General features: G+C 51.8%; 1 protein-coding gene across 1 annotated transcript in view; it reads right to left on the reverse strand.

Moving 5' to 3' along the window:
• Positions 1-7554: 7554 nt before the first annotated feature.
• The window catches only part of XXYLT1 (xyloside xylosyltransferase 1), a 145095-nt gene continuing 125418 nt past the window's right edge, over positions 7555-27231 (reverse strand). The window contains exon 4 of the mRNA XM_081137660.1: positions 7555-9859. Coding sequence (XP_080993786.1) covers positions 9463-9859 — 397 coding nt within the window. The 3' untranslated portion in view covers positions 7555-9462. The remainder of the gene's footprint in view (positions 9860-27231) is intronic.

The following is a 27231-nucleotide window of genomic DNA, read 5'->3' on the forward strand; positions in this document are numbered from 1 at the left end:
GAGAGAGAGAAAGGAACATCAGTTTGTTGTCCCACTTATTTATGCATTCACTGGTTGCTTCTTGTACGTGCCCTGACCAGGGATAGAACCCAAACCTTGGCGTATCAGGCTGACGCTCTGGCCAACTGGGCTACCCGACCAGGGCCCAGGGTGCAGAGTCCCGCTTAGTCTGTTCTTTTTGGGCAGGACTTCCTCACTGCCCTCCCCACTCTCAGGCCTTCCTGGTTCATCTTATCTAGAGAATAAATAAGGTTCCAGTCTCCTGCAGGACTGGGGAAACGGTGCCCATTGGTGTGATCTGGGTGGGGACTTCTCCTCACACACATGTTCAAAGCCCCCCCTCTGTTTCCAGCCCCCATTTCTGGCCTCACTCCCACCTCGCCCATCGAGTGCTTCCTCCTCTTCCTCACGGGGGCCCTGCAAGGCCGACCAGCCCTCTTCCTGCCTGTCCCCTCCGCCTTCAGGCACTCAGGCCTCGGCTCTCTCCTCTGCTAAACCATCTGTCATTCCTCTACCTACCTCCCACCTTCGCATGTTGTGGTGTGGGGTTAAAGCCATCTCCTCACTTCTTCAGACTTGGGGTTTTATTTTCCATTTTTGTTCTCTTTTGTTTTGGGGTGATTTCCAAGAGAAGAAGGGGAGGCAGTATGTCTTCACTTAGCCATCTCGAAACCACAAACCTGACTCTCAGGTGGGTAGCACATATCCCACCTCTCCCCGAACTCCAACAGCGTGTTTGAGATCTGGACCCGGCCGTCTAATAGACATCGCAAATGTCATCAGCAGGACGTGATTTATTCCACTCCTCTAAAGAAAAACGCTTCTCTCTAAGTCTTCTCAACCTTAATAAGGGCACCCACCAATTCCTTGAGCCAAAAACACAGGTGAGAGTGTTGGTCCCCCTCTTTACTCCCCCAGCCTGCCTGGAGCCCTGCTCCTCGGCAAGGCCCGGATGTTCTCCCTTCAAAATACTCCTGCTTTTTCACTTCTCGTTGCACCTTAATCGGTCTCCAACCAAAGCCAGCATCACCTTTTGCCTAAATTATTTGATCACCTCCTGCTGGTCTTCCTCCTGACACTCTTGTCCCTACAACCTACTCTCCACACAGTGACCAGATCATGTCACTTATCTCTTCAAATTCTCCATCGCACTTGGATAAAACTCAGCTCCTTCCCGTGGCCGATGGAACCTCCTCTGCCCCCACCTGCTCCCCTCGCCCTCCCCTCTGTCCTCAGCCACACAGCCTTCTGACAGTCCCAACAAGTCCAGCTTTTTCATTCTTGGTGCCTTTGCTGTTGCTGTTTTCTCCACCTGAAGTCCCCATCCAGACCCGGGACTCCACATGCCGCCTCCTCACTGTTCAGTGCCTCGTTCAAACGTCACCTACTCTGAGGCCTTCCCTGGCCATTCATTCTACAGCAGCACCTCCTGCTCCAGTAACTGCCTCTCAGATGGCTCTTTATATCCCTCGCCTCCGGGTAAGAGGATCTCGCCTATTCATTGTTCTACTGCTGTGTCTCCAGTGCCTAGAACAGTGTTTGATACACAGCAGGAGCCCGATTAAGACTCGGTGAATGACAGAACAGTTGGGAGCCAGAGTCCTTTGCTATAGTACCAGTTCTACCATTTGCAAGTTAGGAAAGCTTACGCCAATAACTTGACTTCTCTGAGCCTCAGTTTACCCTATATGTACAGTGGGAATAATAACCCCTTCCCTTTCCTTGGGGGCAAGGTGCACACACTGCTAAGCCTAAATGAGATGGTGAAAGTGAAGACCCTCAAGAATGCTTATTTATGAACAGTGAAGTCCTTCGAACACACACAGAATTGGTCCCAGTTCACCACTTCCCTCACCCCTGACACTTATCCAGAGGAACTGGAAGTGGAAGGCGGGCGGGGGAGGGATGGGGGTAACTGGGTTTAGCACCCTATTTCAGAGTGAAAGCACCCACCACCATTCGCACAGCAAGAAGCAGCTGTAAACACCCAACCCTGAGGCCCACAGGGCGCCTGTGCTGGCCCAGAGGGACTTAAGGTGGCCCAGGCTTTGCAAGCTGAACCCAGAGAGGGCGTAGGCCAACTCGGTGTCATATGTGACCAAGGACTTCGTGGATTGACTCACTCAAGTGTAGTTAAGAGCATCTGTAGTGTTTATTGATGACATTTCTTTTCTAAAGAAAAAGAAATCACAGCAAGCGCCTTCTGGTGCCAGTAGTAAATGTGTCTTAGCCGGGTCAGGACGGTCTCTTCTCCATTTTCCTAAGGTCATTAATCTTCTTTTTTAAAATGTCAGCTATAATTTTTTTTAAAAAGATACTGTCTTTTGCTTTCTAATGTTCCTGTTGTTAACCCCCTCCCTCCTCAGGGTTTTGGCCCATGTGTGTGGCTTGAGCTGGGGACTGATCAGCATGTGAACCAAGTCTCCACAGCAGCTTGGGTTTCCATCAGCCGCTTCATGTCTCCTTTCCAGCCAGACCCTGCCTGATGCCCCTCCCCAAACCATCTCCCTCCTCTCGTGTCCTTCTGCCTGTGGGGTGCTCAGGGTGGCCTTTTGTAGGACTTTTTAGAGGAAGCTGAGATTACCACATGGAAAGGGGGAGGGAGCCTGACGAGAGCATGGATGGGAGGCTCTGTCAGAGTGGGGCCTGGCCCATTCTCCTCACCACCGTGACCACAGAATCCAGCCCACAGCCGGTGCTTGGTAAGTGTCTGTGACACGCACAAATGAGCAGTGTTGTAGCTGGGGTGCCAGAGTGGGTTCCCCCCACTCCCAAGCCTGTGCTCTCCACAGAGAATTCCTGATCTCTTCCCCACAGTAAGCAATAGGTACCCCCAGTGTAGGCTCACAGCTTTGAGCTCATCCCTCGAGGGCAGATGCCTCTTGCGTCTGGTGGGGTTCTCAGTCTTTGCAGAGCACCTCACTTGTCTGCCAAGGTGGCTGAGGTCCTGTTTCTTCCTGCCAAGTGGCACCCTGCAGCCCATTGTGCCCCCGACTTTACAGATCTTGGAAAGCAGAGGCAGGGTGGCTTTTGAGTCTCAGGGAAGGAACAGGAGATAGGGCCTCGCTCCCTACAAACATCAGATAACCTTCCCCGGTTGCCGCTGGGCCTGACCTGGCACCGTGGGGCAGGCTGGGCTATACCAGCAGGGCAGTGTCACCATGGAGAAGTAGCAGGGAGCCCTGCACAGGGAGCCTGGGCCTGGGTTCCTGCTCAGGGAAGGATGCCAGGAATCCTGGAACGGGGCAGAGCTGAATCGGAAATGCCCGGAGCTGAGAGAAAAAACACAGTCCAGAGGAAAGTCAAGGAGGAAGCAGCAGCAGGAGGCCTTGGGCAGCTGGATGTGGGGGCAGGGCCTCCATGGTGGATTCTGGGGCACTGCCTAGACCCCCTCAGGACATGGCCTCATTCCCCAGGAGTGCTGGCCGCTGATGGCTGAGCTGAGGCCCTCCCAGGGGCTGTCCCGGCTGAAAGGAGCTGCCTCCCCCAAGGAGGCCTCTCCCGGGGCAGCTCGTGAAGTGAAGGCTCCGCTCCCAGGCTCCAACCAGGCTCCTCGGCAAGGTCGCTGAGCTCTAGGGCTGTGTGGGATGGCTGGCGCCTTCGTCATGACCGCCGCCCAGCTCAGCTTCTTCCTGCCCGGCCTGCTCCCCTCCCCTCCCTCCCACAGGACATTGTAAAGCTCCATCTAAGCCTCTTTCCAGATGCAGAGCCCAGTGGGGAGAGGCAGGGAGTGGTGTGGGACCACAGACAGTGGTTTGGGGCCAAGGTGAGACAGTGGGAGCCCCAGATGGGAAATTTCAAATCGTGGGGTGGCAGGAGGATCCTGGGGATCCCTGGGGGAGGAGGCTGGGGGAGGGAAGGCAGGCCGGAGGGGAGAGACCACAGAGGCACCCAAAAGGGATGCCTGGAGGGGAGGCTGTCCTGGCTTCCTGGGTTAGAGATAAGGTTCATTTTTCTGAAAGGTGGGACAGGATGGGACACAAGTTTACCATGAAGCTGCCTGCCCATGACCATGGACAAGGACTTACATTTTTCAAAGCATGTGTTCACTTAGTCTTTAGGCAGATTATTGACATTCTGCCACTTTCTGGCTCAGACTGCTGCTAGAATAGATTACCACGTCGCAGACAGCATGCCCCGGGAGCATGGACATTCTGCACACAGCTCGGGAGACTCAGTCCCGGCCTTGCACCCTGTAGAAAGGCATTCCGTGCTCTGGGAAGTGCAGGCCCCGGCTGGATGACAGTCAGAGGGCTGGCTGCCTGGGTGTGAGAGAGGAGGCCTTCCCAGAGAGGGCAGGGTGCCCTAATGGGGAAACACTGGGTTCTACCCTTGGGGCAGCTTGGGTGGGGGGCCAGATGGCTAGGACATGCCCCTGGGCAGGGCCTGGGCTGGTCACAGAGCTTCCGTGGAGGGAAGCTGGGAGCATCCACCCAGACAGCACCTGTGGCACTGGGAATGGGCTACAGCACCAGGGAGCAAGCGTATGCCTAGGGCCTTGAAAGTACTTTCCTGTGAGTTATCCTACCTGCTATCACAGCCGTCCTGGGAGAGAGGCCAGGCCAGGAGCCCGCTGAACTCTCCCATTTTCACAGAGCTGGGTCCTACTGGCCAAGGTCCTACAGTGAGGTTAGGACCAGAACCCAGGGTCCCTGCCTTCCCATCCAGCTTCTCTCCGAGGCAACATGGCACCACTCATACAGGGCAGCTCTAGCTCAGGCCACACGTTTTGGAGGACTCCTTTATGATCAGAGGACCACATGTGTGTCAGTGCACAGACAGACACACGTGAGCCTGAGCTCAGTCATGCAGAGAAAGTGAGGGCTCGTGCTGGTGCAAGTGGGGAAAGGGTGACCACCCTGGGGAGCAACTGACATCACTTAGACAGAAATGTAGGTATCTGCAAATCTTATGACCAGCTGTTTAATTCCTGGATATACAACACAAAGAAATCCTGGGCAGGTCCACAAGGACCGAAGACAGGGATGTCCATGGCAGGGTCACTTGTGAGGGGCTGGGGTGGGGGTGAGTAGTGGGTGGCAGGTTATGTGGGTGTCCATCAGTGTGGGCGAGGGCAGGTAGACTGTGGCAGGCGCACACCACAGAGTAAGGGCGCAGCTGTAATAATGGGGATGGACCTTAAAAACTAGTGCTGAGTGAAAGAGATGAGAATATTCTCAGAGTTACCCAAATTACAGCACATACACACAAAACAATAATATCATTTTGAAAGAACACAGAAGTTACACAGTAAGAATAGAATGATTGTGTATTAGGGGATGGGAGTGGGATATGGTGATAAATGGGAACGAATAAATAAAACGAGAGAGGGGCCTAACTGGGAGCAGTGGCGGGTGGGTCATGGATTGAGGACGCTCATGTACTCAAGCCTCATGCCTGAGGTTAAAAATGACAGTGAGGATGAAGTGGAGGGAAAGGTGGGAGGGAGGTGTTGGGACCTCCTGGCTTCCCTCACACCCCAGGCCAAACAGCAGGCGCGCCCACGCGCCCAGGGAACACCGCTCCCCTCGCCCTGCGGCCCCTGCACTGTGCCAGCCCGAGCTGGTGCTGGGGGACATGCAGTGACACTGGCAAGGTCTCTGTCCTCAAGGGGCTCACAAACTATATAGACGGTGAGGTCAGTGTGCAAATTACCACGTAGCAGGACAGCCTACAAACAAGCGTCTGGGCTTAGGGAGACGTCACCAACCGTTTAATGTGCCCCAAATGGCTGTCAATTATTATTTTAAAAGAATGCTTTAAACAAACTCACAGACACAGTCAGCAGTATGGTGGTCACCAGAGGGGCAAGTGATGCGGGGAGAGGCTGAAGAAAGTAAAGGGAGTCAAATACATGGTGGCGGGAGGAGACCAGGCTTTGGGTGGTGAGCACACAGGTGACGTATTACAGAACGCACACTCGACACTTACATGATGTTATTAACCAATGTCATCCCAATAAGTTTAATTTAAAAAAACAATGTTTTAAGTAGTAACTATATGAATTCCCTTATATCTGTGTAATTATTTCTCAGCTTCCCTGGCCCTTATACTCTCTTCTCTGGGGTTCCCAACACTCCTTTGAGGGCGTCCTTACCACCTGTTTATAAATGGGGAAGAGGTGCCCTCGCTTGCCCACGTAGTGAGGGCAGAACCTGGATTCAAAGCCAGGCTCTGTCTTAGGTAGAAGGTTCTCTCCCCCACACCACCCTGCTTTCTCAGAAACCTCTGCTGGTCCTGCCAAACTCCACATTCAGCCCAGTCTCTGAGGTCAGCCAGGAGGCCAGGAGGTCTTAGAATGAGCAGAAGTTTGGCTTTTCGTCAAAGCAGGTGCCAAGTCACAGCTGCCCTTGCTCCCTTAACCCACAAACTCCTGGTGCGCTCTAGGTTGAGGGCCCCTGAGCCAGCATGCCACTCATTGGCTTGATGAGATGCCACTGAAGGGGATGCTGCAGTTTGGTTTTGACACATATACAAGAATAAATCTCATCTATAAGCCCATGATCTTTTCGAAGGCCATTATTACTTGTGTACACACAAAAGATGACAACATCAGAAGAGAGCAGAGTGTGGAGATGCTATCATTAGGTCACTTGTATTTAGAGAATTAGGGCATCCACAGGGAAGGTTGGAAACCCTACTTAGCCGGGATGACGTTTTCTTGTGGGTGGTGGTAACCATGGCCAACCGTGAGCTGTCAAGTGGCCAGGGTGAAACTTACCTGTAATTGGGGGAAAGGTGGGTGCTATAGCATTTATTATTTCGTATAAAAGTAATATTTACTATGGAAAATATAGAAGCAAATACAAATGAAGATTAAAAGCACCTTAACCCTACAACCCAGAAATGCTCTCTTTTCAGACTTCTGTTCTATTCATACCTGCAGGCATATGATCTAGTGGAAGTTTTTATAAGGCAAGTTAAACACAGCACAATTAATATGTATGCACTGCACTGATTATAACAGGATCCCAATCAGGAACCAGCCTGCCAGGATCTGTTGGAAGGCTGCTCGTGGTAAAAGCACAAGCACACATGGTGGCCTTGGTGGTCTGACGGGATTTCCTGTTGAGTTACTTTGTTTTTTACCATGGAGTTGTAAGGTCAAGGCCACTGGTGACAGAGGAGGGGGAAAGTTCCTGAGTTAGTGATCTCAAAAATAAATATGGAGATTTTGTTTGGCTTTTTCCCATTTTGATCAACCAGTCTATTGTTTTTCCCTTGCAATAAAAGATACTCATAGCTACAGAAACACTTTAATTATTGAAATTATCGCAGGAAAAATACCTTTGTTATTGTGAGTCTAAAATGCTTTAGCATTTTATCCACTTTTTTCCCATTGAAATAATTGGTGTTTTTTTTTAAAAATGGTATTTTAAACATATGGTTTTTTAAGAGTTTAACTAATAAAATATAGCAGAATAGGCTCTCTCTTTTTACATATACACATATACACATATGTATATATATACACACAGCTACATATATGTATATATACATACATACACACATAGATGGGATTTTAAAAATAAAATTAGGAACATACTGCACATATAATCTATAGTTTGCATTCTTTACTTAATAGCATATTGTAAGCATTTTCCAATACATTAAATATTCTTCAAAATAATGATTTTTAATGCCTAAAGTATTCCATTATATGGATGTACATACATTATTTATCCCCTCCCCTATTCAACATTTTAAGCTGGCCCCATTTTTTTTGTTATAAAGAAAAGCTGTGACAAACAGCAAATCTGTCAACATTGCTCATTATTTTCTTACAATAAATTTAGAATTTTAATTACCTTCATGAGGTATTCATGAGAATTATTGATGGTGTATATAAATCCCCCAGTGCACCGCTTGGTACACAGCAGGCATTCAATGACTGGTGGCTATAAATAGGAAATTAAGTACCTAAGGACACAGACCAGTTCTGTGGGAGCTGAGATTCAGGAGAGAAATGTGCTCCGCTTTGCCAGGGGATGACGTCACGGGACAGTGTGGGGTACAGAGAATGAGAAAGGATGTGGTGGTTTTGCTCCAGGAGCAGAAGGGCCTGCCAGTACCCAGAATAAAATGATTCCGGATGTGAACCCTATGCAGCACTACGACCCTCCCCGTGCCCCCCGGGCATGCTCACCCTCCGTCCTCGGGACCCGCTCACTTAGCTCACTCATGTGGACAGGGAAACTGAGCAACACTGATTTTCTCAATTCAGAACCTTCATGTAACGGAAAACTGTCAGCACAGCACAACATACATCACTGTGTTCTCCAAGATTATTTATTAATTATTCTCATTCATGATGAGAAGAAATAAAAAAGTAAATGAAACTGAAATAAAATAAGATGAAAATCCAACAACATCTCCTCCCCAAGGACTTCAGCTGGACTCTACAAAATGGATTATTAGGGGCTTCCTGTGTCAGCTTACTTACAGGAGGATTCATTAAAAAAAGAAATTTTAAAATATCCTAAATTCTTCTAAGGTACAGGTCTGACCTGGTGCAATGAGAAAGTTCAGAGGAGGAATTTTTTAAGCAGAGACTGGAATGCTTACAGGCCCAAGAGCGACAGCCCGCCTGAGCCACACAGTCATGCTCGAGCATGCTGGGCTCCTATTTGGAATGAGTCTTCCCAGTCCAGACAATCCCATTGCGTGTCCTTGGGGGTGGCTGACCTCTGTTCTTTGACGACAGATATGATTTCTGAGCACAGTCTGGTCACCTGGAGCTGGCTCAGCTAAGGGATATTGAGGTTCCATGACGCAGTTGGGAGGTAAGAGCTGCGAAGGCTACAATAATGAGGCCAGTTTTGTGATGTGGGCCACTGCGGGCACTAAAGGCCCTCCCCAAAGAGGTGGCAATCTTTCCACCTGCAGCTGGCAACGTGAGCATCGTGGGTGGGAGTGCAGCCTCCTGCGGGGCACATGTGGAAGGTGGGCGTTCGTATGGATGCTTAAAATCTGTGCCAGTTGTTGAAACCCTGGCTCACCGGTTCAGAGCTCATTGGGAGCTGCAGAAGTTCTGTTTGTTCTTTCTCTCAAAATGGAAGCCTATCAATTTAAAATAAATTTATATTTTGTCCAAGAAAGCCTGGTTCTTAAAAGGATTTCCATTCTCTGGGGGTTGAAGGCAAAGGGCATGTTTTTCTTTCCTTTCTTCTCTTCAAACACCCGCTTCCTAGCCCACTGGACGATGTCCCTGCGTTTGCCTTCACGATGCCTGTCCCCTGGAGGGAGAAGTCCCCAAGCACTAGCAGTGTGCAGGACATTGGTCACTGGGTGGCCTCAGGACAGCAGCCCATGGGTGGCAGAGCTGCAGCACCTGATCACAGAGGGCATCCCTGCAGTGTCTCTCAAGGAGTTCAGACACCACCTGGGGGCATGTCCCAGAGGCGCCCCTTCCTCCCTTCCCCCAGACCCAGAGGCCTGAGGCCACGGTGGGCAAGAATTCACCTAGACCTCCGGGATAGGGGTGTTGCAGTTCCCATGGTAGATCCGGATGTGGCCCTCGCACCGGAAATAGGCCTCGAAGACGTCACTGTAGCCGTGGTCCCTCCACCAGGTGCAAAGCTGCCGGTTCCAGGTACAGTCCAGTACGTGGAAGAGCTCGGGGTGCTCCATGCCGATCATGGTGAAGAAGTCCTGGTCCCCGAGGTGACCTCGGAAGTGGTACTTGTCAGCCAGCTGCTGCACCTGGGCTGGCTCCAGCAGGCGGCTGTAGAGTGGGGACTGGCGCATGGCCTCCAGGTTCAGCAGCATCACCCCACTGTTGAAGCCGGGGAGCCCCTCAGGGGGTGGGCCCCCAACCCGGGTCTTGGGGTTCTCATGTCGGAACTGCCAGAATGTGTGCCTGGAAGGGGAGAGAGAGCAGACTTAGCGCGGTTGGTGGGTGTGAAGCAGTTTGCCAGCAGTATTCCCATGTCCTCACAGCCACCCTGGGGGGAGATATGATCTCAGCCGTTTTCCAGCTATGAAAACTGAGACACTCTGAGGTTCAGAATCTGTACCATGTCACAGGCAAGTGGCAGAGCTGGGGCCTGGACCCAGGCCTCCTGACTCCAAGCCTCCGGCTCTTCCCACCACCCTCTGCTACAACAGGATGAGGTCATCGCCACCACGGCTAGCATCTGCATACCCTCAGGGGGCGGCAGCACTGAACTAGATGGGCTTGTTTCCTCCTCGCCTAGCCCCTGCCAGACGGGTGCTCCGTGAGACGACAGTCACTTCGTAGCTGAGGAAACTGACACACAGAGAGACTCGGTAACTTGCCCAAAGTCACACAATTAGTAAGTAGCAAAAGCAGGGACTCAGCCCAGGCATCTGGCTCCAGAGTTCACCCCTTAAGATAGTAACACTCCAGGTGGAACGCTCTACCCTCTTGTCTTTGTGATCTTGAAAAGGAGAGGAGAGGGTGAAGGGAGGGGAGACAATTCTGAGTGGTGATCTGGTAAAGACATGGGAAGCTACATGCAGCCTGAAACAAAATCGTTTTCTGCTTTAGAACAAGCCTCATTCATTAGGACCCAAGCTTAGCATCTCCATCAGGTTGGGCAGAGGTTGGAGGCTTGAAATGGCTCAGGACTCATACTCATGGGTTAGGTGAGAATCAGCAGCTACTTTAGAGGGACTGTCACCTCAACTTCAATTTCCCTCTAGGCAGATTTAGAAATCTAGTCTAGACCCACAGTTCAGGGGATGTTAGAGCCAAGGGACCCTTCTAGGTCCTCCATCCAGATGCTTCCATTTGGAAAAGTGAGGACAGATTCAGAAACCTCCCTGGGGTGACATGGTTAGGGCACTGACTATTCTCTTCCCCAACCTCCCTAGTATCAAGTCCCTGTGCGCTGCAAGGAGTGGGCTGTGGGAGGGGCAGAGTCCAGGCTCCACAGCCCTGGAGATGCAGCCTGGGCAGAGGGGTGGCTGGGAGGAGGGACCAAGGGCCCTTTGTTGTGGGCAAGGGGCAGGAGTGGGGCAGGGGAGTGTTCTGCATCAGACTACATCTCACCTGTTTTTACTTGCTTTGCCCCTTCCCTAGAGAATCCTTAGGGTGGAGAATGCATCCTGGCAAAACCAGCTCTGCTCCCAGCCTGGAAATGCCACCGGCTGGCCTCCCACAGCAACAGTTCCCTCAATCAGTCACAGGGTAGGATCTGTGTGGTGAAGTGTATGGAGCAGTGGAAGGAAAACCAGAGACCTGGCCCAGGTGGGCCACAGTGACCATTTTCTAGTTCTAACACATTTTTCAGCATCTGGGAATGAAGAGACCTTCCTTGAGGTCTCACATATCACAAAGGGCGCCGGGAGTTTGATCCTAGCAAGGGAAAAAGCATTCCCTTTGGACACTCTTACACGCGGAACACACAGGTTCATTGTTTGAGCTTTGCCATAACTGGACTATGAGTGGAACAGCGCTCTGGCGCCTGCTTGGTGATAAAAACCTTGGCAAAAACAAGCTTCCCAAGCCAACTGAGATGCCACAAAAGCCTGCACAGATGGAATCGCAGAGGGGCAGCAATGAAGTCTGGCAATTGTTTGCTCATCTTACCATATTTCTTCCAAATGGTTAATGTCAGCTGCAGGTTGCAAACCAGCTAAAATCCTACCAAGCAGACGTGGGCCACCACAGCATGGAAGGGGAGGAACCCTCCAACCAGGGGAGGGGTGCTCCACTGTCAAGGGGCTGGTTTCACGCCGTGGGAGTGAGAACAGAAGCATTCTCAGGAGGAGAGGCCAGGGTGGCAAGGACAGCGGTGGATGCAAAGTGGTGCCTGCGCAGCTCCCAGACACCTCATAAGTCACTGAGCCCACTGGTCCCTTTGTACCTCCCCCAGGTTTCATCTCCTTCCTTCCCAGAGAACCAGGTGGTATGAGGTGTGTGGTCAAGTAAGCCTCCCCTGGGTCTGTGAGGTCTTCCAGGACTACCACCTGCCTCTGCTTTGTCAGCATCTGGCACAGTGCCCGAGCACCGGGACCTCAGGAACAAAAACGTGACTGACAAGGAACGACGATAGGCTGGTGCAGCTCCGGCTACGCAGCCTTCAATATCGGCTGGAATCAGGGCAGGAAAATGTCAGGATACAAGCTGCAGCTGCAGAAAGACCTGCTGCTCCACTGAGCGCCCAGCCCCCCACTGCTGGATCTATCTGGGGTAGAGAGAAGCAGCGAACCATGAGAGATGCTTAGCTGGTTCAAAAGGGTCCAGAAGGGTTTCTGCTCTGGAGCAAGCTGGGGGGCAGGGAGGCCACCACAGCCCCGGGCACCCTTACCAGCCTCAGAAGGGAAGCACCTCCCGATCTCCCTGCCAAAGCAAGGTGACCTGACACTGAACTTAATGGGCCCAGGAGAGGGAGACAGAGGTAGAGAGAGGACATAACATCCTTCCAGGCGGAGACCATAACCCAGGTGCCTCCTTGGGAACAGAATTCCCGGCACAGCCACCGTGCCAGGACCAAGGAGCATTTTATAACAAGCAGCCAGAAAGAACGAGGTCTGGGACATCAGCACATTATGATTTGTTGGTGAAGCAAAGAAGGGACGGGAAATTAGAAATGCAAGCAGCTCAGGGTGTCTGCTGAAGCAGAAACAGACTGAAGATAAACAGATGAGTCTCTAAGTACAAGAGTATGTCTGGGGTGCCCTTTCTCAAAGCATTCCTACTACCCCAAAGTGAACCCAGAAAAAGAGGGCAGCTACCTAGAAGAATGGCCTCCATGTCGGCTGGTTCTTGGGGAGGAATTGCGACAGCCTCGAGGTGGAGAGAATGACACGGGACAAGGAGGGACTAGAGCCCACGCCAGAGCCCCCAGTGCCAAGGGAAAGAGCCTGGCAAGCTGGTACCATCGACTTCTCACCTGCTGCAGCAACGTGAGGGGTGCGAAGCCCCCTTACTCCCCCTCGCTCGGCACCACTGCCTGCATCTGCACGGGGACGGGACAGAGGTCCTCAGTTTGCCAGGGGCAGGGCCCCAACTTGAATCCAGGGCTCTGATCGCAAGGTCTCTTTCACCTTTGCCTCAGATTCCACGGGCTCATGTTCCAAGGAGCAGTACTTAGATTTCAATCTTTTTCTGAATTTTGCCGGCACACCCTGCGGCCAGGGACACGGGGGACCAGGCCATCAGATGATGCCACGGCTGCTGACACTTTACTGATTTGGGTCAGACCTGAGAGCCGCTCTGAGATGGGTCAAAGGGTGCCCAGACTTTTGGCTTCTCTCAGGGCCTGGAGCTACCACATACATTCAGGGGGCACTGCCGTGGCACATGCCGAGGCTGAAGAAGACCTCTGTATAAGTGCAGCATCTGGTTCTGGGTCCTGGAGCTTCCAGAAGCTGCTCTAATTAACGTCCCACACCCACATCCCAGCAGTGTCGCCTTGCCTAATCCTCTGGACTTGGGCCTGTGCAGGTTTGTTCCATCTTCTGTGGTCACCTGGAGACCCACACTAGAGGGGGTAAGGTTTCTTCCCCTTTAGAAATAACTTCAACTGCGAAACAAGCCCCCGTGCAGATGGATGGTCCCTTGTAAATGCTGTCTGTCCACAGGTCAGCGAGGCTTACTGGGAAAATACAAATGAAAACGCTTCAAGCCCATTCTTCCAGTTATGAGCAGTAAATTTTCTGAATGTTTTACATTGAGTGTTCTAATTAATAACGGTAATAAAAAAAAAAAAAAGACAATGAAAACCCAGCATGAAGAAAACCCATCTTTATGGAAAGGGGTTCTGAAATAATTTTGAAAAGCAAAGTCAATTCCTCCCTCGGGTCTTTCCCTGTAAGATCACTGCCAAGGTCACTCCAACAGGTCTCCCAACCAGAGGCCCTGGCCAGAGAATCTACAGCTCACATTCTGCAGAAAAGAACATGCACTGCCACAAATAATTCCTTCCCTGCCCCCCCCCCGCCCCCAGGTCAGAGACCCCTTTGCCTCCCTGTGTCTTCATGAATTTTTCTCCTGGGCTGACTTTTCTCAGCTTCTAAGGCTCAGAGTTTTCCACTCTTGCTTCTAAGAGGGAAGAAGTGAGGCTGGGAATACACACCGAGCCTGGGCAATGGCATGAGTTTCCCCAGCAACGTTCTGGGAGCCTGTGCTGACTCAGGCTGAGTCCAAGCTGTAGGCTCTAAGGCAAAGAAGGCTCTGCTTCAGGTCTGAGGTTTATGAAGACAGAAGTATATGCGGCACATCTCCTCGCCGTGGCTTAGCCTCAAGTGTTCACCAGAGCTGAGTGCAAAGTCACTCAGGAGCAATCACTGCTGGGCCTCCCCCCAGAGGAAGCACACCGTCTGGATGCGTCTAATCAGCAAGGGCCGGAATCAGGAAACACTATTTCCCTTGTGCCCAGGCTTGCGTACCAGCCCCATTAGCTCGTGTTTGACTTGGAAGGGCCCGTGTTTTCCAGTCCTCTGAGAGGAAAGGCCAGGAGTGAAGAGCGATGCTCGGCGGCAGTCCAGTGTTCCATCCACCCCAGGCCCTGTGAGGTGACCTGGGGACATCTGGGTGATGTTTTAGAGCAATGACACTGGGTCATGTCCTGCCTGGGGCTGAAGCTGAAGTGCTGTGGGATGGACGCTGACTCTTCAGTTCTTTGAGTAACTGCCCCATGGTATCAAACTGGAAAGGGCTGCCTGGAGTTGTGGGGCCACTGCAAAGCTTTAAAATGTTCCAAGAGTCACAACTAACCCTTATCAGGATCTCTTGCTCACAAGGCATGAAGCAGACTTAGGTCTCTAGCTCTGCTGGTCAGAGAGGGTAAGAAATGCTCCCTAAGTCACATAGGGCATTAGCGGTAGGACCAAGAGAAGCCCTTCATAGAACCACAGCTTCCAGAGCCTAGAGACATTTACAGATTTGCACTGGTCAAGCAGCAGAGATGCCCCAAAGCCCCCACTGCTTGCTGTCTCCTAGCTCTTAGTGAGACATGCTGGAACACTGGTGAGCACACTGAGTGAGAGAAGAAATCACTCAGCGGTAATCTAAATATTCAATGAAGCACCTACTGGACCCAACTGATTTGAAGGCAAGTAGACCAGCACCCCAGGAAATGGGTGGTGTAGTGAAGAGATGAGGCCCTGATGCTAATACACCAACAGTGGCAGTTGTGAGATGAAGAGGGGTCTGCATCTGGAACCCACAGGCCAGGGGTGAGGACCAGCTGTGTGAGCCATCAGGCCTCTCCGGGTCTTGGTTTGCTCAGCAGTAACATGGGGATGGAGGTGAGGCACCCCTACTGGAACGGGCACAGTGGGCCTGTAGGTCAACCTGGAGGTCCTTGTGGCTCCTCCAGGTTCCCACAGCAGCTGTAATGAAACTCTAGGAACAAATGCATACATAAGCCCTGCCCAGCGTCAAGCCCAGGAGGAGCGGCCCTGACTATCACCACGGATGCTCAGCCACAGGAGATCAAATGCCCCGCCCTGCCCGGGCTCCTCTCAGGGTGTGGTGGTACCTGAGAGACCAGCCCTCGTCCAACCAGCCAGCTGTATGGAGGTTTCTGTTTCGACATGGTTTCCTGCTTCAGGGAGTCTAGAACAGTGACCCACATAGTCTGTCTCATCCCCAACACTGCACCAGATATGACCAATCCATTTCTGTGGGCCTCGGTAAAACTTGGTATAGCACTGGAATCATGGAGGGTTGACCATCCCTGTGGGCAAGGCTCTGACCTGTCACAGGATGGCCAGGCCAATTCTGAAGCCTGATGATCTGCCAGCTGGCCCTAGTCCCTGTTTTCTTCACTGCCCTCCAGAGGGGCTGTTGATCTGCCTGAGGCTCCCCGTGACACGGCACAGCCAGCTCCAGGAGGCTGCACCCCCGTGCCCTCCACAGGGGCGTGGTGCCCTTCTCTAAAGCATCAGTTGTCTTCTCACGCACCCAGGGAGCAGGCATGTCACTTAGCCTGCTCCTGCCAAGCCCAGCCTGCCTGGACATTTTGGCCCATACCTGCTGCCCCACAGCTATGAACATTGTTGGGAATTCACTGTCACTCAATCCCACAACCAGCTCTGGAGCACTGTGTGCCTGAACTGACGTAGCCCTGGAGGGCCTCATGGGTGGAACTGGAAAAGAACAGAGGGCAGAGATGATAGAGGAAGAAGCATTGGGGGGTTTGACCAGGCAGATGGAGCTCAGTGGGGCTTACACCAGGGATGGTGGAGCCACTAGCAGCCATGGAGAGGCTGGGGCAAAGAAAAGAAGAATGACCTGTTCAGTCTTGAACAGGTGCCAGCGAGAAGAATGGGAAAGCCCAGCAGGTGGCTGGACACAGGTCACAAGCATGAAGTGCAGAGCGGGCACAACAGAATTCTGGAGAGTTCCGACATTTAGGAGATGTTGGAAGCGGAGCCAGGAAAGATGTAGGACCTTAGAGTAGCCCAGCTGCCTGTCCCCACACTGATGTCCTGGGTGGCCAGTATGGACTTAAGCTGTGCCTTCTGCTGTGGAAACCCCAAGAAGCCCCACACAGCTCCAGCTGGACCTGCAGGTCCACTGTGCCCACTCCAGTCTCTGGTCTCCTGGTCCTGTGGCCCAGGTGCCCAAAGTGCCCCCAGTGTTCTCCCCATCCCCTTTACCGCCATCTAATCCAGGGGATCTCCAGGCCTTCTCCCCTAGATGTTGCCTTCCAAACCCTCTTAATGATACCAACTGCCCATCCTCTGCCTCTCATTTGAACACTTATCTGGACAGAATGAGAACACAAATAGTACCTCAGCCCCTCCCTTCACCAGGTAGAGACCATCCTGTCACCACTCCCCCAGCCCCAGGGACGAATACTGCCCCACCCCCACTTCCAGAGCTGTCCCCCACCACTTATCATAACATCATCATCAGTCCGGACACCTTCTTGACCACTTGTTCGTCACCTCTGCCCACCACCCACACCCTTTTCCTCTCTGCTCCATCCCTAGGGGCACACTCAATAATTTCAACGACCATGACGAGGGCCTCACCTTGGCCTCAGGGTTCTTCAAATCCCATTTGAACTACCCACTTAGTTCTCCCTCCGTGAAACTTGCTACCAAGAGGAACTCTTCCAGTGACAGGAAACTGAGATAGAGCGCCTCTGACCACAGGGCCCTGCCCTCCCCCCTCTCAGCCCCTTGGGGATCTCTGGGCCCGCCTCTTGCTAATCGAGGTCCTCAGTGTCTCCTGGATTCTCCTGGCTCCTGCCCCACCTCCCACCCCAGCACCTCACCGCACAGGAGAATATGACAGTGCTGAAAGCCACAGAGGGCAAGAACTTGGAAACGTTGCAGGAGGCAACTGAGCCCTTTGAGAAAGTGAGTGATGGAGACCAAGAGGAGGGCACTTAGCACTAAGGACAACATGCACAGGAGGGGACGGAGGCAAGGAAGGCAGGTGGCACCTCGAAGCCAAGAGTGAGCCGAGGGGTAGCTCAGCACATCTTTGTGCCAAGGGAAAGGATGAAGTATGTCAGAGTAGGACAGAGTGAAGAAATGTAGGGTGAACGGAACGACAGGGTGGGAATGCTGAGGAATGGCTAACATGTAGTGAGTACTTACTACGTGCCCGGCCCTTAATGTATTAACTCATTTAAGCTTTGTTACAAACAAATGAGGGAAGTACTGCTATCGGCATGTTATAGATGAGGAAAGTGTGGCGGTGAGATATGAAAGAAGGTCCCAGGAGCCAGGCAGAGGAGTTTGCCAAGTCGAGGGAAGCCCTGGGACGCACCTGAGACTAGAGGATGGACAGAAGTGGTTCTAGGTGGGAGTTAGGAATATTGAAAGGTAAGAGGTAAAGTCATTCATGGAACTAGAGGGGCTGGGGTACAAATAAAGGTTGAGAAAGAGAGTGTACGAGGGCCCTGGGAAATGCAATAATGAATCAGTGAGAGGAGTAGAAGGATCTGCCCGAGTACTGAGGGTGTGAGTGGAGTCAGGGACCCTGGGACTGACAACAGGAATGTGCCTTGTTCAACATTATGGCCTCAGGGCCTGGCGTGGACATCTGATTCACAGAGGGCCTTTGAGGGCTATTACGTTTCAAATGGATGAATGAATGGATGGACTAAAGAATGAATGAACAAAGAAATAAGAGAATGTCAAATCAGAAATTTTAAAAAGGGAAATGTTGAATGGAGGTGGTGGAACAATAGTTTCAGAAAGGCAGCTGGGGGAGGATGTGCCCTGGGCTCTGTGAGCTGGAACCAAGGGTCTTCACTGGAGGGAACCAGGTGTCCCTCAAGGTGAGGTACAGAGAAGGCAAGGCAGGAAAGTTGGCTCCATCCACCCAGAAATGCACATCTGTGATGAGATGCCAGTGTGACAAAGGTTAGTGATGAAGGGGCCCAGAGAGTAACCTGATCCAGAAGTGGACACAGCCCTCTGGACCGTGTCCTTCCTAGTACTGGCCCTGGAAGACCCCCTGGCTTCCAAGTAAAGGGGCTTGTACATCACTGCTGGTTCAAATATGGTGGGAGGGCCAGGACCCAAGTGAGAGACCAAAGGGCCTATAGCCAGCATGCTGGGCTGGTGGACCCACACGCAGTTGGCTCAGTCTAGGTGGCCAGGCCTCAGCTCAGCTCAGCTCAGCTCAGCTCAGCTCCACAATTCTGACCTTTCCCTGAACTGAAGCTGAGGGAGAGGCCTGTCATCAGGCTGAAGACAAAGCCAGAGAAAGTCACCTTCAGAACTGGCTCACTGCCCCCAATAGCCCCTTGGCACTAGGGTACATAGGAGAGAATGCCCAGGACGCATGCCGGGTGCTTTCCGGGACAGTGAGCAGAACACAGGCATGCGCGGTAAGGGTCATGGAGAGGGGTGTGTGTGGAATTTAACCTTGTGTCTGGAATAAAGCGTGATCAATGCAGCCCAGCGTCCTTCACCCTCCCAGAAGGGGGTGTTCCGACCCAGGAGCAGGACCTTGCAGAGACTATGTCGGCATGGCTGACCCAGGCACAAAGCAACTGAGCTGCAGCAACAAATGTTACTTCTCAAGCCCAGAAAAAAATCATGAGGCCTCTCATTCCATCTGAGCTGTCCTGGCTCACTGTCCTACACATCTGTGGCATGGATCTCAGTCAAAGGTAAAAAATATTGATTGCCAAATGACACAAATACTGAGGATCTTCCATTTGTCAGGCATAGAGCAAGGCACCATGGGGGGACAGCAATGGGGCAGACACAGGCTCTGCCTCTCGGGAGCCTGTCATGGGCAGCCGCACTTCTCAGACCTCAGGTACAAGGGACTCACCTGGGATCTTGTTAAGATGCAGATTCTCATTTAGATGCTGCATTTCTGACAAGCTCCCAGGTAAAGCTGATGCTGCGGGCCCAAAGAACATAATGCAAAGAAAAAAAGTATTTCTATTATTTTTATAAAGAGATGAAAAACCATAATAGCAATGATATCGTTTTATCCTGAAAATGGCCATAAAATAGGTAGCATAGCCACTTGCAAATTTTATATGAATGGTTGCTGCACCTTCTCACTTTGTCACAGTCCTGGGGGGACCACCGGGGAAACACTTCCTTGAAGCAGCACATTTAACATGCCAGGAGCGAGGGCCCAGTTCTGCCACCTTCCATCCCCAGGGATTAGCAACCAGTCTAGGGTGCGGGGGAACACAGGCTGGGAGGCAGGTGGATATTTGGTTTCCACTGCCATGAAAATCATACCAGTGTGTGATTGGGTTAAGAATGCAGATTCTGAGGGCAGACTGTCCAGGTTCAAATCCTGGTCCTCTGCTTACTACCCAGGAAAAGGTAGTAAACCTCTCTGCGTTCAGGCTTCCTGTATGGAAACAGGGTTGTTGGGAGGATGTTATGAGATAATGCAGGTAAAATGCTCAATACAGGGAAGCCGTGGACACACGTCACATTCAGTGAAAAGAGTGACCCACAGATTCTCTGGCAAACACACATGCTTCCCACCTTGTCTATGGCAGGCAGGGGACCCTGAAACAAGTTCACCTGGCTCTGCACAGGATAAACTTGGACAAGTCACTTCCTTCCCAGGGCCTCAGGCTTCCATCTGTTCAATAAATTAATCAGCCCTAGAGCCCTTTTCTGTTCTGGAAAGTCTATCATTCTAAAGCTGGAGTGATCACCAAACTCCAACAATTAATCTCTCTTTAAATTAGCACCAATGTGTGAATACAGTGTGGATTTATTTTTCAGTTACTTGCTTTTGTTTCAAAAACCCATTTCCATGTGTCCACAAAGCCCCACCATTTGTGGTGTGTGTTTTTGTGAACCACACAGTCTGTGAACAGTGACAACCTGGCAGAGTCCAGGATGGATGTGGCCAGACCACTGCGATCCTCAGCTCATGCTGACATTCCATCAGGGGCTGGTTCATGCTCCCAGGCCTCTGAGAGTCTCACCCTTTAGCTGTGGTGATGACACACCCAAAAACTGGTGCATATCATAGGACGGCCCCAAGGCCATCCCAGGGCCAGCCCCAAGGCAGTGGCCTCATTCACCTCTGCTTCCTGTGCCGCCCTCAGGCCTCCTACAGCTCCATGACTCCCCTTCCTGACTTTTTAACCCTCTTCTCACCCCAGAGCCACCCAGGCCAATGCACAGGGGCAGCTGCATTAAAGGTCATTTATATAAATAGAACACACCTGAGCAAGATGTGCCTGGCCTCCATCCCACCCAAATATCCAGCTCATCCCCGGCCTGCCTGGTGTCTCCGCACAGCTGGCTGCTCTGCACGACCTGAAGCCTCACAGCTTGGTAATCCATTGCGCTGTCTTTGCTTTTTTTGTTTTAAGAAGAAAAAAAAAAAGAAATAAAGTCCACAAAGCAAACTGTCCTCCTGACAGGCCAGCTCAGATCACAATCGTGCTGGGCTGGACCAAGGAGCAACATTACCAGGGCTTTATCAGAACAGTCTGGTTCAGAATAAGTAACTCTTCAAAGGCGGCCTGGAATCTCAGCTGCTCCTCTGAGCCCCAGTCACTGGAACTAAGGCTCCTTCTTGGACTCTAAGCATGCCAGGGGTCTCAGCATAGATTATAGACCTGCAGTGGAGAGTCTACACAATTCCAATTAACAAGCACAACAGTCAAGAGCAGGGGCCTAGGAGTCAGGCCTGGGCTCCCACCTCAGGGCTGCTCCTTCTAGAGGTAGGGCCACAGCCAGCAGTGACCTAACTCTCTGAGTTGTGGCATCTGCAAAACTGAAAGAAGAAGATTTTTAGGGCTCTTATGAGGCTTAAACAAGATACTGTATGCCAAGTGCCAGGGGACAGCCTGGCACAATTATTAATTCAAGAAATACTTACTGAAAACCTACTATGCTAGACACTGTTCTAGGCACTGGGAGACACCACCAATAAAAAAGATAATCAGGACTCCCTCCCTTGTGGAGCTGAGTGTCAGGAAGGGGGTAAAGACCAGACAACAGGCAATCACGATTCCAGTGGTAAGAAACGGGATGGCACAACAGTGGGGAGCTCTGAGACTCCAAAAGAGGCTCCTCACCCAGTCTTGGGGGCTTCAAGGAAGGCTTCCTGGAGAAAGTGTTATCTAAGCCCAGACATGAAGAGTCGGGCAGGTAAAGAGTGGAGGTGGCAATGAGAGAGCCCTGCATTGTTGAAGATGCAGGGGCCAGACCAGGAAGGGTCCTACGAGGAAGGGCGCGGAGGCTGACCTTGACGCTGAGAGTAACAAAGGGGTTTTAAAGCAAGGTGACTCCTGTCCAAGGAAGGTCATTGGCTAGGGTAGGATGGCTTGGAGGAAGCAGGGCTGGGAGCAGCAAGACAGGCTGAGGCTGCTGCAGTGACCAAGGGAGTGGGCAGTGCTGAGGCTGGAGGGAAATGCAGGATCGGGGAGATACTCAGCAGGCAGGGGACTGAGCCTTGAGGACTGACTGATGGACATAGGGGATGAAGGGAGATAAGGAGCTCCAAGCCGGGGTTTCTATCTTGAGCACTCCAGAAATGGCAATAGCTATTTTATTCATTATCACTGATTTGCAGTGACACTGGCGAGGTCACTCACCTGCCAGGGCCTAATTCTCCCATCTGTACAACAAGGAGGCCTTCCCAGCTCCGATGTGCTATGGCTCTGTGGCCCTTTCTCCAAGCACAGGACCAGGCTGGGAAAACTGGAAAGGGGGCAGCTGTGAGATGCTGGCCTGCGTGGCCCATTCACACATTGCCTTCCTCCGCTCCCCGCCTAGTGCTCTATTCAGGTGTCCACACAGGCAGGCTGGGGCTGCCTGGAGCTGGCAGACCTTGTAGAAGAGGGAATCCGGCACACTATGCACAGGCTATGGCTTCTCAGCTCTCTCGGTGGAGGGGGGGGGAGGCAGGGGGTGTTCTGGGGCCTGGGCTTAACCAGAACCTCCCACTGGGATCTGAGTAAACGTGAAGATGGAATTTTAAAAAACAGATCAAAGTTGGCATTAACATTAGAGGCTAGTCCAGGCCACTACCTGAGGAAAATAATTAGAATCCTCTGAAATAACAGCAGCTCAGTTGGCACTCCTGGAGCCCTTCTTCTAGAATTCTCTGGCTGTTCAGGGGCGGCCTCTCCTCCTCGAGGGTTCCTGGTCACCCTCTGTGCCTTTGTCCCATGGCAGTTCAGCAGCTGAACTGCCGGCTGAGGAAGAAGCGCCGTGACCTGGACCACATCCAAACCATTTAGGCACTAACCTTCACCCACCCCACCCTGTGGAGGCCCTTGCCAACAAATCCCGGTGCCTGCAAGGGGGCGGGGTCCCAACCTGCTCTGCTCTCTGCTCTCTGCTCCATGTGGAACCCAAGGGGTATCTTGCTGGGGAGGCTACAAGTCTCCAACTAAGCCTCAGCTTCAGGAAAAGCAAAAAGAAATCTCAGCTATGGATACACCCTGGGAAGGAGGCAAAAGAGAAAAGAAACAAACCCGTCCAGCAGAGCGGGAACGAGCACTCTGCTTAAACCTGCACCCGTGCCCCTCGGCCGGCCAGCATCCTCTACACTCCCCTCCCCTATCCGGGCCTCCACCTCCTCAGAGTAACCTGGCTCCTTACCCAAGAGCAACAGACATCTGCCCACAGGCACACAGACCCAGAGCGGCCCAACCAGGCCTCCTTGTGGCTGGTTCTGTCCAGACACAAACGCGCGGGGTTGCTGACACAGAATGTGACTGGCTGGCTCCTCCCCCACACCTTGTTCAGAGCCAGACTCCCTGAGGGATCTTGGGAAACTTTTACGGAACTAAGCCCTTCAAGCTTCAGACCTGTCCTCCTCCTCAGAAGGGCACCCCAGGTACAAATGTCTCACTGAGTGAGCTCGGAGCTGACCATGCCTGCAGGCAGCCCTGTCTCTGGATGCGTGGGGACCATGCAAGTGTCAATTCATGCCGTCTCCTAGACGTCTGCCCTTCCACATGGGAGGAATAGCGAGGCTGCACCGTCAGGGCCCCTCTCTGCACAGGCTCAATACTCCTGTGTGGCTCAGCTAACCCTGCTCTTCCTCCACTGCTCATCAGGCTTCTCTTACATGGAAGCTGTGTGGTGAGCGGCAGCGCTTCTCAGACTTTACTGTGCACACAAAGTGGTGTCTGAGACCTGGTTAAAGTGCAGGCAGGGATCCAGCAAGTGGGAAGGGCGGGATTCTGCGTTTCTGACAAGCCCTCAGGTGATGTGATGCTGTGGTCCACAGGTCACACTTTGGACACCAGGAAGGTAGAGGAAGAGGGAGGACTCAGAATCAGTCAACTCTATCCTGGCACCAGCTCCTCTGGAACCAACCACCACACCTCAGAAGGCTGTGGTGAGGATGACATGAGAAGAGATGGTGCCGGACAGTCTCTGAAGCAGCAGGCACTCACAGATGCAATTTCTCTTCCTTTGCTTCAATTTTCTCCCTGTGGTAGCAGGGAACATGGTACCTCAGAAGACAGGCATTGCCAGAGAATTAAATAAGATAATACAGCACCGTGGTGCGCAGCAGGTGATGGATGAGACTTTTCCTTCCTTCCTCTGCTGTCTAGTCCTGGGTCTAGCACATAGTCTGTGCCCCGTATGATTGGTCAGAGGGCAGGGAGCACCTGAAGGCCTGTCTTTTAGACCAAGGGTCTCCATCTAGTTCAGAGTGCTTATGCATGTGCTACTGGGGAAAGGGGTCGTTCAGGTCATGCTGATGGGCAATTCCTCAAGTCACTTTGTTACTTGGGTGCTTGTTTGTGAGCAAGGACACCTGCCAACATGTGGAAGGAGCCACAGCAGAGTAAGGGTGTACAAGTAGCAGCCAGCCTGGAGAGCCTAGGAAAGGCCCCAAGCTTTCTGCCCCTGATCTGTGGGTTGGGGCATCCTTCACTGAAGGGAACTGTGTGTTCCCACTTAGCGAACTGGATTCTCACTGAAGGCCAGCAGCTCAACAGAAGAAAGCTAGGTGCTTTTAGAAGCTGAATTAACCAGTCTGGAAAAGGACCACTTATCAAAACCCCTCCTTCTCTGTCCCTTTCCTTGGCCTATAGGTACTCAAGCAGCTTCAGAAAGGGTCTTGCTTGTTTCGAGAGAGAAACTAGGGCTTCAGGGAACCCAGCTCAATACATGATGTATAGCGGTGTTCCTTCTAGAATCTAAACCAAAGGCCAGAGGAGAAAATAGACTGATGGCCAATCCATCTTCAGCAAGCATGTATTGACAGCCTGTCTGCACTCTAGCCTCCTCGCCCTCACACTCATATAAAAGCAAACCCCTTTTATCTTAATCAGAAAATCATGCTCCTTCAATATACTTATAGGGGGTACCTGCTGAGCCTGGGACTACCTAGGGGAGGCTGGGGGATCCCTCTGGCATGGTCCCAGTCCACATCCAGTGTGAGGGACACATGCAGCCAGAGAAGGAGCACTGTAAGTGATGGTGGTGCAGACACAGAGCTCAGGGGGCTGAGTGGGAGAAATAACGTGATCCCCAGAAACCACACTCTGTTCCCACAATGTATCCCCAGCGCGCACACACACACACACACACACACACACACACACACGTTTCCTCTGCTTCCAGAAACTGAAGTTCAACTTCCCACCTAGTTCCGAGTCCCCCTTTCTTCAAAAGGAGGTACAAATTTGCAAGGAGGCCATTGCTTCTCCAGCCCCATGGCCTGGTAACATTCACAAAGGCTATTTAACAAGCAAAGCTGGGGTTTCTTTTAACTGACAATTAAAATCAGAGCACAGAGACAAGTTTTGTAAAGCTGGGTTTTCAGAGAGGATAACTTTTCTTCTGTGGGTTTAAAAAAATGAGAATCTTGATTGAAACTGTAGGCACCTACATAAACAGTAAAGCCCCCTCAGTCCTCCAAATTCAGATGGAATGTGAGGATCTTTTCCGCCTTAGGTTAGAAAGGATTCAAATCCACATATTTTGCTTCCATATTTAACAAGAAAAGGTGAAAATGCTAAGACTGCTGTGAACTCAGACGATACCTCCTAATGCAGGCTGTGCCAATTTGTACCTCAACTAGATCCCTAAGACCTTCCTTTGGCATCTGTCTTATGGTTTTCCTATTTCTCTGCTCTTGTCTTCAAAACAACAGGAAATCCAGGCAGGTTAGTTTTTCTCTGTCCCTGGGGTGGTCTAGTCCCTGTATTAGAGCAGTGGCGACAGCCTCAGAAACTGTTCTCAGTGCTGAGCTGGTTTCATGTGAAACTCCACACACACACACACACACACACACACACACACTGAGAGCTGACATTTACTAAGTGCCTTTTCCATGCCAGTCAGCTTTGAGACAATTTACATAGATTATCTCCTTTAGCCCCCACAGCTTTGTGACGCAGACTACAGTGGCAGTAATAACAGCACACAGTTGTAAAGCAGCAAGTGCAGCACATGGAAGCGCTGTTCTAAGTGCTTTGCACACTTGAGTTCACTTACTCTTCACAGGCTTGTGAGGCAGGCACAATTATTATCTACATTTTGTAGGTGAGAAACCTGAGGCTTATAGGAGTTAGGAAATTGAACACAGGCAGCCTGGACTCAGAGACCCCTCTTACAATACCACCCCCCCACCCTCGGTGCACAGTGAGCACCCTGTGAATATTCCACTAAGACAAACGTCCCTGCGCATCTATTCTGCCACGCAGCCCTGCACTCGCTCCAGCTGTTCCTGTCCAGCAGGCGAGTGTGGGTGGAGGGAAGACCCTGGCACAAATACCTGCATACAAAGCAGCCAGGTCAGGCAGAAAGAGCACTTCCAACCAGCCATGCAGCCAGAGAAAGACGGGGCTAGTTGAGGGAAATCAAGAAAGGCCCCTGGAGAGTACAACCTCGGTGACGAGCAAGGAGGAAGGACTGAGAGAGTCCCAGGGGGCTGGGGGCTGGGGGAGGGACAGAGTGCTCCAGGGCCGAGGCAGCAAGGAGTGGCAGAGGGGACAAATACTGTACGCGTCCACCGATGTGAACTATCTAGAGCTTGCAAGTTCATAGAGACAGAAAGTAGACTAGAGGGGGCCAGGGGCGGAGGAAGGAGGAACAGGAGTTACTGCCTGTAGGTACGGAGTTTCTGTTCGGGGCAATGAAAATCTTTTGGAAATAGTGGTGATGGCTGCACAACACTGTGAATGGAACTAACACCAGTGACTGTACACTTAAAAACAGCTAACATGACAAATTTTATGATATATATATTTTACCACACTGGCAAGGTGTCTGAGGAACCTTTGACCACCCTGCTGCAAGCTCAGGGGCCGAGGTGAGCCATTTCTCCCCTTCGGAATGTGACAATTGGAGCCCTTGTACCTCAAGACAGAACGAGATGGACCGAAGGCCTGGCTCGCTGCCTGCGTTCCCAGTCACCTGCTCACAGGACCCCTCCCTGGCCTCTCTGCCCTCAGGCTGCCGGTCTCCTCGCCACCTTGAGGCCTCCAGTTCCCGCAGGGCTGCGGCTTTCCTTTTCACTCACTGCTTCAAGCACGGACTGCTCTGCAATCACCTTTTATCTGTTTTCCAAAGCTGCGGATGCCAGAGGAATTTATCTGTTTTCCAAAGCTGTGGATGGCAGCAGCGCACTGTATAATTAACGTGGAATGTTCCAAGGGAGCTGAGGGCACGTGGGACAGAGGTCAGCTTCTCAAACAACAGCCACTTTCTGTGGAAGGGCTGTTTTCTCCTCTCCTTCCCCCTTCCCGAGAGATCAAAATAATAAAATTCTGAGACATAAAGAGACCTGTTTGGCTTCACCTGTACAAAGCAGACCTCAGTGCAGGTGCATGGCCTCACACCTGGGGTAACAGCTGGACAGCTGCCTCCATCACCAGCCCA

This window comes from Miniopterus schreibersii (genome assembly GCF_964146895.1).
Source record: "Miniopterus schreibersii genome assembly, chromosome: 5".
Taxonomy (NCBI): Eukaryota; Metazoa; Chordata; class Mammalia; order Chiroptera; family Miniopteridae; genus Miniopterus; species Miniopterus schreibersii.